At 29.6% G+C, this 14,276-nt stretch overlaps 1 protein-coding gene across 1 annotated transcript; it reads right to left on the bottom strand.

The window, feature by feature from the left end:
• Positions 7,014-14,094, bottom strand: LOC109327997 (plasma membrane ATPase 4-like). The gene is made up of 16 exons (XM_019561215.1): positions 13,946-14,094; positions 11,922-12,041; positions 11,576-11,812; positions 10,717-11,478; positions 10,485-10,607; positions 10,306-10,410; positions 10,070-10,214; positions 9,816-9,980; positions 9,372-9,610; positions 9,247-9,279; positions 9,072-9,153; positions 8,817-8,977; positions 8,549-8,722; positions 7,980-8,162; positions 7,699-7,880; positions 7,014-7,375 (listed from the first exon to the last, which is right to left on the bottom strand). Exons 1-16 carry the CDS (start codon positions 13,991-13,993, stop codon positions 7,279-7,281), a joined length of 2,856 nt encoding a protein of 951 aa, XP_019416760.1. The 5' UTR covers positions 13,994-14,094; the 3' UTR covers positions 7,014-7,278.

Below are 14,276 nucleotides of genomic sequence, written 5' to 3' on the forward strand. Positions count from 1 at the left end.
ATTTATCCGAATAAGTAAATCTTTAAGTTTGATCTTAATTCATTTAGCTCATTTGCTCTTTGGTTTATTTTTCCTTTATTAAATGTGTCCAATTATTTTTAAGTTTATCAATTTAATATTTAATCTTTATGCTGGGAGATACAATAAACTAGAAGTGGATGGTTTTATGATTCAGTAATAAATTAAAGAGAAAAAATAATGATAAGTTTTTTATTTTGTTACTGCATCATCCATCATCTATTTTCAATTATCATTGATTCTTACATAAAAGTAATACAAATAAATGATGAATAATACACTGATTTTGTATAAATATTTACATTGTAAGTGTATAAATATTACACTCTAAACTAAATTCACCAAGCATACGTAATAATTGTAGAGTGTATTATTTATGTACTAAGTAAAGATTTATACACAATCAATATATTATTCACAATTCATTTGTATTACTTTTATTTAAGAATTAATGATGATTGAAAATAGATGATGGATGATGTAGTAACAATGTAAAGAATAACTATACTATAAATATCGCTTATACAGCATCATAATTGATAATTGTAACTCAATAAAATCATAATTTATTATTTAAGTGCAATTGAACAATCTATAACTTTCAAAGTATTACATACATGTTTGATTCCCATTTCTGGATTCGAGTCATGTGAATGAAAAAAATACTTGTTGGGAGAATAGGCTCACATACCTATAAATGTTCTTGACTCGAACATGATTATCTCTCGTGTGATGATACATGTGAGAAACAAAAAAAAATGACATATATGAGCTATTTCACAAGCTATTATTGTGAAGCAAAGTTAGAGTTTGGCTTATTTAAAAAAGGGAGTTTAGCTTCTCACCCTTAGATTTATTTGTTTAGCTAAATAAATAATCTAGATGAGTTGAAAACAGTATAACTCATAAACAGCTTAACAACTTACATCCCTGCATTCCATATAGTGATACATTATTTGATTCAACTTGTTGGAGCTTTCTCTTTTACCACTTGAAGTTTGCTAAAAAAAGTGTAGTACCCTACAAATACTTTTCGAAGATGCCATTTTTTAATGGATTGGAGAATCAAAATCATAAACTAAGATATATATAATAATCAGAAATAGAATTGAGAGGAGATAACACATGCCATGGGGTGTGTCAAACCCTAACCCTAAGATCACTTCTGGTGTACTTTGATATTTATGTTTTGTTAATGTAAAGATTTATATATTGTTAGTATATCATTTATCATTTATTTGTATTAATTATATTTATGTGTGAATGATTGATGTTGGGTGATAAAGCGATATTGCAAAAAATTATTACACTTGTCAAACTGCATGCATCTTTTCTCTTTAATTTTTTAATTAATATTTGAGAAATATGTATGTAGTCACATAGTGTAAGAATTTTTATCCATCATTTATATTTGATCAATCATTAACTCATAAATATAATTAATACAATGAATAATGAATGATATATTAAATGTATATAAATTTGTACACTCACGTTACATAGATATTAGTATTAGTCTTAATTTATATCTTTAATTTATGATTTTATTCTCCAAAAGACTAATAATTTGGATGAAGGAGAAGAAAGTACTTATTGAAAATTTTGTGGGTAAAGTATACCTTGTGGAAACTTGAAGTGGTTATGAGATGAATTAAAGAACATTCATAAGATATGGTGTGGATTGCTGCAAGGAGAAGAAGGTAGCAATGCTACTTTAACATGTGTTGCTTCTTGTTACCATTCATGTGTATTCTAGTGATGTATGATGTTTGTGATTTGTGAATTCACTCACTACTCTATTATATATATACTGCTATACAATATTTTAAAATCAAACTCAATGTATCTAGTGACAATTTATGTTTTTATAGGAGAGGTATAATATACATGCATAGTATCTTTTAAAGATTTATACAGAGTTAATATATTAATCATTTATTTATATACTATTTTTTTTGAAGAATTAATAATGATTATACATGAATGAGATATGTTACAGTGACATAATATAGATGATATACTGATAGTATATAAATATACAATAATAATACTTAAATAAAATGCTCTTTCCCCATCTCATATCAGTTTTGCAAATACATATTAATTATTTTGATAATTATTTATTGTATTATTAAATACAAGTCATTAATAAAACTTTAATGGTACAACAAAGTTTAAAATATAGTTTGACAAAATTATTCATAGTCCATAATTCATCCAATTAAAAAAGTTGAATCTATCAAATTTTATATATTAAAGTTCATGAATTTAAATGGATAGTTTTAAATTTTAATAATGGATGAATTGAAATACATTCATTATATTCAATGAGTATCATTGAATATAACTATTTGGATTGTATTTACAATCCATCAAAAAAACAACAAGATCATTTGGTTTTCAATTTCTTTTATAATATTTCCACTCACAATTTCTTGTAAGTGTTTCTCATTCTCACTATTACCTTGATTTTTTATTAAATTAAATTTTCATACTGACTATATTCTTAGTATGACTGGCTCAGTTGATGAATGATATAATTTATGAATGTGATTAATATTAATAGTATATATTTAAATACATTCACATATAAAATCTTAAAATTGCATGCTTGTAGAATGTAATCAATGTTTTTTTTTAATAAACTATTTTTTCTTTAAAATAAATGAATTTTAAGTCATTTTTTTAAAAAATGATTTTTTTTTTTAAAAGTGCTTTGTTGAAATAGTGGTTTTTTATAAGGATGTTTTCTTCAAAACTATTTTAGTTCCAATTCAAAACGGATTCATGGATAGATTAAAATGCTTTCATTAAGTTTTGATATAGATAAATTGTATAATTTATGATATGATTTAATAATTTATATGAATTAGTGGCTGATTTTTCACCCATTATGATTCAAATTTATCTAATATGCACATTTGTCACCCTTAAATTTATGCATATGTCCACATATATATTACTTACTTTGGTAATTATTAATTATATTATTTATTTCTTCCTTTTTTTACTGGTTTTACGTGAATTAAAAAATATGAACTATCTATTTTCTCTTGTATAATTGTTTAATACACTTAGCGATATTAAATTTGTTTTCCACAATTATATTTTATTATTGACACACATTATTTTTCACATGAATTAGTAATTTTTGAGATCATTCTTATTCTCTTTTCAGTGAACAGTAAATTATATTGACATTCTATAAGTTTTAGTGAAATTACATAAATCACATTTTCATTTTCTACACCTACGTAAAATCTCCCTAGTTTTTATACATATATTATAATGACTATTACTGTATGAGAAATAAGTGTGACCCTTTCAACAAAAAATGATGATAAATATAATTAAGTTAAACAAAATATAATATATTATGGAGACAAGTCCAAATAGTATACGAGTCAATACATTTTTATTATTTTTGGTTCATTATAAGAAACATCAACAATTCTAAAGAGATATTGTAAATAACTCTTATACTATATTATAACGAATAAAAAATAATAAAAAATGTATTGACTTATATACTATTTGTATTTGTTCTACAATATACCATATATATTTTATAACTTAATTACACTTATTACTCATTTTTTTTAAGAAATTACATTTATTTCTCATAGAGGAGTAGTTAGTGTAATGTATATAGATATAAAAATTAGAGTGTTTCTGTAGTGTAAAAAATACAGGGATAATTTATGTAATTTCACTACAACTCAGAAAGTGTAATTTACTCATTAACTAATATACTTATTTTTTTTAAATGATCTTATAGATATACTAAAATTAAAATTTCAAAACATTCCTATAAAAGGTGAGATAAGGAGTATATAAATCACAGACGTGGAAATATATATTAATTACTTTAATAATTATAAATTATATTATTTAACTCTTACCAAAAATAAAAATCTCGAACTTAAAATAATTTCAGAATGATATATCATACTATCTACAAAACCAAAATATGGTACAACTACTATTTGAATAACTTCTACTTTCATATTTTACCCTTAATATTTTTTATTTTGTACAAAAAATCATATAATCATAGGTAATCATCACCAATACATCAATTGCAAGTTGAGACCATATTTCTCACCTTAAAATTCACATTCTAATAAATACAAAAATTATACTATAAAGTACATCTAATACAAAAAGTATAAAATAAAGTACATTTAATACAAAAAAACATCCTAATTTTCCAAAAAAAAATATAAATTTTAATATTTAGCACCTTAAAATAAAAACGTGGATCAACATACACGAATTGACTGTCAACGGCTAATATAAGTAATTTTGTAATGCATATCACATTGTAACTTACTCAAAAAATGAATATTATAATATTAAAATTTAATATATATACTAATATATAAGTCAAAATATAATTTAATATCATTGGGGAGTAATTTCTATTTCCATTTTTAATTTGTAAATATGAGGATAAAAAAAGCTGTTCATTATTTCTAACTTATGGCATATTCTAAAAGTTATGAGGAAGTGGCAAGATACACAATAATTTACACGTATTATTTGTTTACAGTTTTCTACACGCATGTAATATTTAAAGTTTTATATGTGAAGTTTTTAAGGTTTTAAGTATTTATGGAAAAAAATTAATATTAATTATATTTACATGTTCTATAATTAATTTCAATTTAATAAAAAATGAAAGTGAAAGTGTAATGCACTACTACAAAATGAAAATTGAATTGTGAATGAAATTGAAAAAGTAATGAACTGTTAACGTTTGTTTTTTGGATGAATTAAATATACATGCAAATGGATATATTTATTTGATAAAATAGATAAATTCATATTCATTAATTATTAAGATATTTTATTGAATTATATTATCTATTAGCAGTTGAATTTGGAAGAATTTGGTATTCTTGGATTGGAATAAATTATGGATAATTATCATCTCTAAAAAAATTATTTAGTTGTATGTGACAATTGAAGTCAACCTGATTTTAAATATATTTAGTTATGGCATATGCAATATAAAAATGTGGAAGGCAACTTTTTAATAAGAAAAGGCAACTTTTTAGTAAGAAAAGGCAACATTTTTTTCTCCAAAACGAGGGACATGTTTTTTATTTTTAAAATTTGTCTGCTTGTTAAATAATTTGTTTAACTGTTCATACATACATGAATAATTTATGTACCCAAAAAAAGATACATGAATAATTTGTTTGACTAATCATGTAGTTGTAAATAGTTTCTCTCGTTGACCCAAAGTTGGTAGATATTTATATATATATGTCAATAATTACTTGGCAAAACTGTCCTAAATTATCCTTAAAATTTAATATATGTCCTTGATTTTCAATTTTCTTAATACTGGGTTAGAAATTAGGATACCGGCTAGAAAAAGCTTCATATAAAAAACAATATGGGAAATACTTAATCACTAAACGATGCATTTGATTAATTATTACATAGAAATAAGCTTTTCTAACCATAACTAAAGGGAATTTCAAAAAAAAGAAAGAGGAAATACAACATGATATTTTAAGGGTATCTTTACTTTTAAGAAATGTTTTCTAATTTTATTTCTTGTTTTCATTTTCAAAAAACAATTTTTATTTCCGTTTTCATTTCCTTGAAACATGTTTGTTTATCATTTTCTTTTCCAAAACTCTTCACTTCAAATTTCATAAATGAGGATAATTACTTTCGTAAATACTTCAATTTTAATCACTAAAGTAATCAAGTCATTGATTTTATAGGATGTCATACTTTATACTTGTACTTTCTTTTCCAACATACTTTATATCAACAGTACATTGAACATATTTAATTGTTGAACTTAATCTTTATTTATCATAAGAACGTGCAGAATGCGGAAAGTCGTAACGAGCATCATATATTTGCAAGTGATATCCAAAAAGTTAAAGTTAAACTAAATTAGTAACTTATAAGTGCTATAACATTTAGTTCAAGTTGCACTAATTTCAAGGGAAACAATTTACATCCAAAAGTCATATATTACAATACTCATCATTAAACTATTTCTCCAACAATATTAAGAGGAACAAATAAAAGTTGTTATATTTAGAGTGAGATACTCATTGATTTTGACATTTTGTTGATTATTTGAGAGAATAATTGAAAAATATATTTTCTCCATTCCATATATTTTGATGTTTAAGGTTGTATACATAATTTAATAAATTATTAAATGATATAAAAAAATTGATATCATTTGGCTAAAATAACCAAAATTAAATGAACGCTTACATCTGAATTAAAGAAAAATGAAGAAATAGAATGAAAAGATGAGTAATAAATATAGGTATGGTTGGAAAATAAATTATAAATATGTATTGAGTTTCTAAAACATCAATAGATTTGGAATAACATGAAAATATTAAAAGTGTTAAAAATTTCAAAATTACCACTATTTTATTATTTTTTGGTACTACTAAGGACACTTTTTCACCCTAAATTAATTCATTTCGGGGTGCGTGACTACCTCTCCTAACAAATGTTATTTACAGGAATCGAATATTTGATCTTTTGATATTTCTATGAATTCATCACTATATCAATATCTTGTTGATCCGTTACTTTATTATTGAAAATGAAATCTCATTTTTCCATGAATTTCTAATAACTTCTCAAAATTATGTTGGAAATGAGGTACACAGTCTATGTTATTTTTTCATCAAATTAATTGTTATAAACTCGTTAAATTGATTATCAAACATTACAACGTCCTTAAATAAAATGATAAAGAATTTGAAAAGTTTGAGTTATGTTGATGAAAAAAACGAGCATAACTTTTCCCCTTCATGATAAATGTTATATATTCTGCTAATAAATAATCTTTCGTTCCAACTCACGATTTTATATTGATATCAAGGTTATTGCAAATTCAAACATGATCCTTTTACATGTGTCACTTTTACTACTTAGTTAGGAGTTAAACATTTTTCTTTAAGAAAATCAAAGAATAAACTCAGTATTAAGAAGCATTAATGAAAATCGAAAATATATTGAGTTTTTTATCTCAATAATAACACTGACATTCCCACACAAGTAAAAGTAAACTCTATCAAAGATGTTATTTGGGACACTATTATTTGGTACCTAAAGAGAAATAGCATCTCATCCTACTACTGGAAAAATGGGATAGGGAAGTAACCCTTCATTTTTTTCACAAAAGGACAGCCATTCTAATAAAAAATTTGTTTGTGTTCTAAGACAAGGTCTGAGGCCATTCTTTTTTAAGGTTGTCCAAGCTCCTTAGACAGTGTAATGCTGTTGGATTGTATCAATGTCTAGTCCCTTCAGCTTTACCACTGATTCCACATGTCCCTTTAGAGTATGAAGCTCCCTAAGCCTGTGAACCAATTTCAAAACTCTATAAGATACTTCAATAGATATTGTTTATTCAACAATAATAACAACAACAACCAAACGTTAGTCCCATTACGTGAGATGAACTACATAATCGAACAATGATATAATGCTCTATCGTAGATATGTTCATGAACAAAACATTAATATCTAAATCTATGATAATCGTTTCATTTATGGTATTCATATTTGATACTGAGCCTGATATAAGGTGAATGATGTGTTAGGTAGTCAACAACAAATATAATACTTTGTTGAATCTCTATGATATACTTTATTCAATAATCCAACATTATAATCAATTACCTTGCAACCTCGGCGCGCCTTTTGGCTTGCTCAGCAATCTCAGAAAGCTCCCTATAGCTATTCTTGTCATTGAAAAGGTTGGTTGTTTCTGGTGGCTGAAGACCATGAAGTGTCCTCTGAGCAGTTGCCCACTGAGCTTCTCTCTCTTCTTTGCCGTAGTCTTTCTTGGTAGTGAAGGCAGTCTACCGTTCGAAAAGCATGAACAAGTTTAGAATCGCGAGTTTTCCCTCCATTAAGAACAACAATGCAATAAAATATAATAAGGAAGAAAATCAAGTTACCTTGTTCTCCAAAAGAGTATTCCAAGCCTTCCCACTCAGAGCATAGGCAATGGCGAATTTGAGAATATCAAGAGGGACATATGTCACTAAACTGTACAACCAGATCACACCGGCCCAACCCCATCCCATTCCCTTAATTCTTGCAAAACTCCAATTAGCATATACTGCTAGAAAAGTTGCCACCTACCAATCACAGAGCAAATTATTCTCACCACAGAAGAAAACCAAGATAGTTTGATTAATCATTCATTGGCATTGCTGGCTAATAGATAGAGAAACTCTTTAAATTCAAATTTACTTGCAAGCTAAGTATTATGCCAATAACTATGGCTTCTTATGGCAACAAAAGTTATTGACTTCATTTCACTTCATCGTTTGTGCACCGAAAACTTTTATTTTAGAGATGCTGATTACATTTTTATTTTTGGGTGGTTTTGGAGAAGGAGGAACAATTGCATGAAGATTGAGATTAAGTTGTTGGTAGAACATATTGGTTTCAATAATAAAATCAAAAAAGAAATTAACATAAACAATTTTTGTTGATACAAGACTTCGAGGCTAAAGATTACCAGCTGAGCAATCAGAAAAGCGCCCATTAGGAGAAAACCAGGTCTTTCAACATAGGACCAGCTGCGGGACCTAGTGACAAAAATAAGAGCCTGACTTATAATACTGACTTGTAGGTACAGGGCTGCCATCATTTCTGCGGGGTTATTTCTGAGTGACCTAACACCAAATTTGTCCTGCAATAGAGATAGTTTTGCTCATAGTCACATCTCTTACAATTCTTGCTAAGAAGCAATAACATTGAGAGAAACATGAAATACAAATTATTACCGAAAAGAAGTCGGTATCCTTAATAAGCCAGAAAAATATCACTGTCATTAGTGCCATGTAGCTACCTAGCACAACACCAGTAGCAAATATCTCCTTCAGTTTCCAGCTATCTGGCAAAGGTGATGGTTTCACTCGATCCTTGGATATTGTCATAATGGTACCTAACGATATAGTGGGGAAGCAAATTAAATTAAATTAAATAATTTCAGAGGATAGCCAAAGGAAACAACATGAAGCTCAGGCAAATATTCTCACCATCATTTAATATGGCAATAATCAACACCATAAAGGGTGCAAAATCAAACCTCCAGATCAAGGCAATAAACATGAAACCAAACTGCCAAAAGAACATAAATTATATGAATTATGAATGTAAGTATGTAGAAAAAGTTAACATGTTCTTTGAGTCAAAACTATTTTTTGTACTTACCACAATACGAATGGTGATTGACACAGCATAGATCTGCCATAATAAAACATTAACATTTCTGTGTTTAGACTGCATTGATATTAAATAAAGTAAGGCAATTAAGTTGTGTAAGTAAGGAAACTAACTGTATAGTTCTTCATCCTTTGGAAAATTGCCCTGCTGGTGAGAACTGCACTAATAATGACACTCAGACCAGGTTCGGTGAGAACAATGTCAGAAGCACTTCTAGCAGCATCTGTAGCATCAGCGACAGCAATACCAATATCTGCTCTCTTTAATGCAGGGGCATCGTTGACACCATCACCTGTCATTCCACATATATGCTTCCTGTCTTGTAGCCTCTTAACAATTTCATATTTGTGTTCTACCATGTCATAGAAAGAGTAAAATGTTAGGAGTGTGAGTGTCTATTGTTGAAAAAGTAGCAGTATGACTACCTCAGAAACAAGATATAAGGAGCTAAAGGACGATTGGAACAATTGAAAACAAAAAATAACAGATGATATCACCACCAATTAATGACCAAATATTGAAGTGAAGTGGTACATGCTATACAATATAGGGCCTACCAGGAAATACTCCAGCAAATCCATCAGCCTTCTCAATCAACTCATCAACAGGAAGAGCTTCAATAGCAGGATCCTTGTGTTGGCCAAGCAAAGAAGAAGACGGGTACATGTTTGTTCCCATCCCAAGCCTTCGGCCAGTTTCCTTGGCAATGGCAAGCTGATCCCCTATAGGACAAGAAACACACAAGCAACTTGTAAGTTACCTGATTTGAGTTATGGTATGAACTGCAAAAAAGGAATACCTCAAATCTTACCAGTAATCATCTTAACATTCACACCAAGGTGCAGAGCTCTCGTGATGGTTTCAGCACTATCATGTCTGGGAGGATCAAACAGTGGTAGCAGGCCAACAAATTGCCATGGTGCACCAGGACTCTCTTTTGTTTTCTCGGGTACTTCCTGTTATAGATAGATCACACAAGCATAAATAAAGGAAGGGTATTCAATCATGTTGTAAACTAGAAATGTTAATATCAGTTTTCTTTTGGACCTGTCTAGCAACACCTAAAGACCGCAATCCACGCTCAGCAAACTTATCAATAGTAGCATGTGCCCTTTTCCTAACATCCTCTTTGCAGTTGCAGAGGTTCAATATCTATTTAGAACAAAAACATTCATTAGTTATCTTTATAAACATAATCAGATGGTGCCTATAAAACACATAATTACCTGCTCAGGAGCACCTTTGCTAGATCGATGCCAATTTCCATCAGAATCAATGTAGGTTAGAGCAGTCCTCTTGTCTACGGGATTGAATGGGAGAAAGTGGACCTCCCTAACACCAGCCCGTGCCTGGCCAATTCATAGTATAAGTTAGAAATTTTGATCTTTATTGCAAATTCAATATATTTTTTCCCTTTCTGTTTCATGTCAGAAAGAAAGATCGGTTTGGCACATTTACCTCCTTCGGGTCAGCAAGCATCCCAACAATTGCAGCATCTATGGCATCCTGATTCTCAGTCCTAGAAGCCCTTGCCGCAAGAAGGATAACATACTCCTTCTCAACACCCTTAGCAAAAACCTCAATCAAGTTTTTATCAACACTAAGCTTATTTAGAGTCAGAGTTCCAGTTTTGTCACTGCATAGGACATCCATCCCTGCCATTTCCTCAATAGCTGTCATTCTTTTTGTAATTGCACCTTGCTGAGAAAGCCTATGAGAACCAATAGCCATGGTAACAGACAAAACAGTTGGCATGGCAATTGGAATCCCTCCGATCAAGAGAACCAACAGATTGTCAATCCCGTCTCTGTACTTGCGGTGTTGTATTGGGTACATGACTATGAGCTCAATGACAATTCCAACAGCAATTGAGCAAATGCAGAAATTACCGATTGCTGTAAGGACTTTCTGAAAGTGACCAACCTGGTTGGTGCTGTCCACTAGATGAGCTGCTTTACCAAAAAAGGTGTGCACACCAGTAGCAATCACAACTGCTTCAATCTCACCCTTCTTAACAGTTGATCCAGAAAACACTTCATCATGCGGTTTCTTCGTTGCTGGAAGAGATTCTCCGGTTAAAGCAGACTGATCAACACTCAAAGCATCACCCTCCAGAAGACGAGCATCAGCAGGAATGATATCTCCTAATTTGATGCTGATTATGTCTCCTGGCACTAAAATTGCAGCATCCTGTTCACTCCATCGGCCATCCCTCAGAACCTAAAACATTCGCAGCAAGAAAAGGTTTTTATACAATTTATGGGGCTGCAAGTAATGAAGCTTGTGGATAAATTTATTAAATTAGATCAGAATATACCTTGGTCTTTGGAGCTAAACCAGCCATGAGTGCAGCAGCGGCATTGCCAGCATTGTTTTCCTCGATAAAACTGATCGTCGAGTTAATGACCAAGAGAACAATGATACCAACAAAATCCTGCCAATCAGGGGGCCTTCCACTACCATTAGCTAAGGCAATAGCCATGATAGCAGCAGCTTCCATAACCCATGATAAAGGGTTCCACATAAACCCCAAGAACTTCAAAACTTTGCTTTCCTGTTTCATGAACACTCAATTTTAAGAAATCATTTCATGCATGCATTCAATTTAAATGAAGCAAATAGTAAATTAAATAAACAGGATTTGAGGTTGTGAAAAAAGGGACCTTTTTCTCTTCCAATTTGTTTGGACCAAAAACTTGAAGCCGATTGGCTCCTTCGTCTGATGATAGACCTTCTCTTGAACATTTCAGTTGATCAAACACTTCCTCAACTGGAATCCGTTCCTGGGTACACAAGGTGCTTTCAATTTCAATGTTTCCTTTTTATTTATCTATCCAATTGCTTATTTAACACCACCAATAAACTCTTTGAATCTTCTAACTTATATATATGTGATGTAAATTATATTATACATCGTTATAACAAAATTCATCTCACTCCTACTGCTACTGAAGATTTGATTTGCTCCATGGCAGTGGACACGCGACAGAGGGAAAATATTAATCAACATATTATTGATAATCTATGATATATATCTTTTGTACGACCAATGTATTAATGACTTACGGGGTTAAGGAAGAAATCTATCTATTTCGGATTAATGATTTTCCCCTTCCAAACGAATGTCGCTCCAAGTAATAGAATTGACTTTTTGGTTTCACGGGGATTACACTACTAGATCAGCATAAAAATCGAGAAATAGAAATTTAAAAGATATAGTTTTAAATTCTTTTAATATTAAAGGTATATTTTCTAATGAATTTTTATTATTAAATAAATCAATATCATTTTTTATCTTTTATTAACCAATATCATGATAGCAAAGTGAGATTTTTTGTACTATCGAAGATATCCCCTTAACTTATAGGTAAATAATTAATCACTTTCAGCTGCCCCTTCCAATAAGTACAGGTCCCAAGATTTAAACACTTGACCTTAAACCATTATATTAACGCTTTGTTGGTCTTAAGTAAAATTGTCTCCAAATAAGATAAACACGTCCTTTCAAGATATATAATTTACTAAGCTACAATTCATTTATACTCTAGCGAAGAGCCATAAACATTTAGGGTGAAATTAAAATTTAGTAGCTAATTAAGTTTCAATAACGGATTTAATGAATAATAAATATAAAGAATTTTTAAAGGAATATTTTGATAAGATATTATGGTAACATAGCACTAGAGTTAAAAAGGAAAAAAAGGTGATTAATGTGAACGGCGTGAGAGCCACGCGTTAAGAGCGTACATTAGAACTGTTTCCAAGTAATCTATATCTATACTATATAAAAAGTCAAAACTTAAAATAACTTCCTCGTGGTGTAATTTTCATTTCCTATTTTGCCCTTCACATTATTTAATTTTTACAAAAAAAACTATATAATCCTAAGCAACTACCACTAATATATTAATTAACCACATATCTTACCTTAAATTAAACACTATCATAAACACAAAAAATATAATATAAAGTACACCGAACACAACAAATACATTCTAATTCAAAAAATGAAATATATAAAAATTGAATATATAGTATCACACAATATTCGCCGGCGGGCTACACACTAATAATAATAATAATCGTAAGGTGAGGATTTCTCTTACTATACACGTGTTAACGTTACGCATAAGGAATAGTAATCACTCACAGAATTATAATATTTTTGTGGACTAATCTACTTATTCTTATAACCACTTTACTTTGAGCGTGTGGTTGTTTCTCCCGATAAATGTCATTCTTGGAATTGAAACTTTAACTTTTTGTACGGAATGTAAGATATATTTTTCCTCTAAAATGAAGTTAGTTATGATATCAACTTTTTTTTTGGCAACCAGATTTTAATTTCACAGAAAATGATAGTTTATGAAAATTTAGAGTGGTTCAAGAAGAGTGAAAAAATCGAATTTCTGTTAACGCGTCGAAAGACCGATACGCCACCAAGGTTGAAGTGATACATGTTTGATTTCCCTTAAGCAAGAACTCAGGTTCGAGTCTTGTGGATAGAAAAGACCGATACGCCACGTCTCTGTTTTTTGTTCCTTAAAAAAAATGACGAAGAATATATTGTGCTATATAGGCTATACGTTATTATTGAATTATAATTAAGTTATTAAATGTTTGTGCATGAATTTGAAAATGTTTTGGCAAGTGAAGAAAGAGAGAGAGAGAGAGAATTGAAACAAACCAGATCAACGTTCTCGTTTTTGATCTCCTCAAGACTGATACCACCCATGATGTTTGGTTGTTGGTTGAAGAAGGAAGTTGAAAAATGAATGAAACGCTTAAAAAGAAAGAGGAGAGAGTTGAGTCATTGGGATGAGAGCAACAATAAAGTCAAATAAATGCACTCCAATGACCTTATGCTGCTTCTCTGCTTATAACTTATACTCTTTTTTCCCCATTTCTTTTTACAAATCTATTACTGTTAGTATAAAAAATTATAAATAATTAATTTATTATTCGTTAGTTATTTATATTATTTTTTTGGGAGAATCAATAATAATTGAAAATAATGA

The sequence above is a fragment of the Lupinus angustifolius genome, chromosome LG15, assembly GCF_001865875.1.
Source record: "Lupinus angustifolius cultivar Tanjil chromosome LG15, LupAngTanjil_v1.0, whole genome shotgun sequence".
In the NCBI taxonomy this organism is placed as follows: domain Eukaryota; kingdom Viridiplantae; phylum Streptophyta; class Magnoliopsida; order Fabales; family Fabaceae; genus Lupinus; species Lupinus angustifolius.

Excerpts from the sequence above, each read along its gene's own strand:
- LOC109327997 (XM_019561215.1), bottom strand. The coding sequence starts at position 13,993 with ATGGGTGGTATCAGTCTTGAGGAGATCAAAAACGAGAACGTTGATCTG. Across the intron at positions 9,981-10,069 it reads GAATGTTAAGATGATTACTG|GGGATCAGCTTGCCATTGCC; the intron begins GTAAGATTTGAG and ends CTTGTCCTATAG. Across the intron at positions 9,280-9,371 it reads AAAGGATGAAGAACTATACA|ATCTATGCTGTGTCAATCAC; the intron begins GTTAGTTTCCTT and ends TTATTATGGCAG.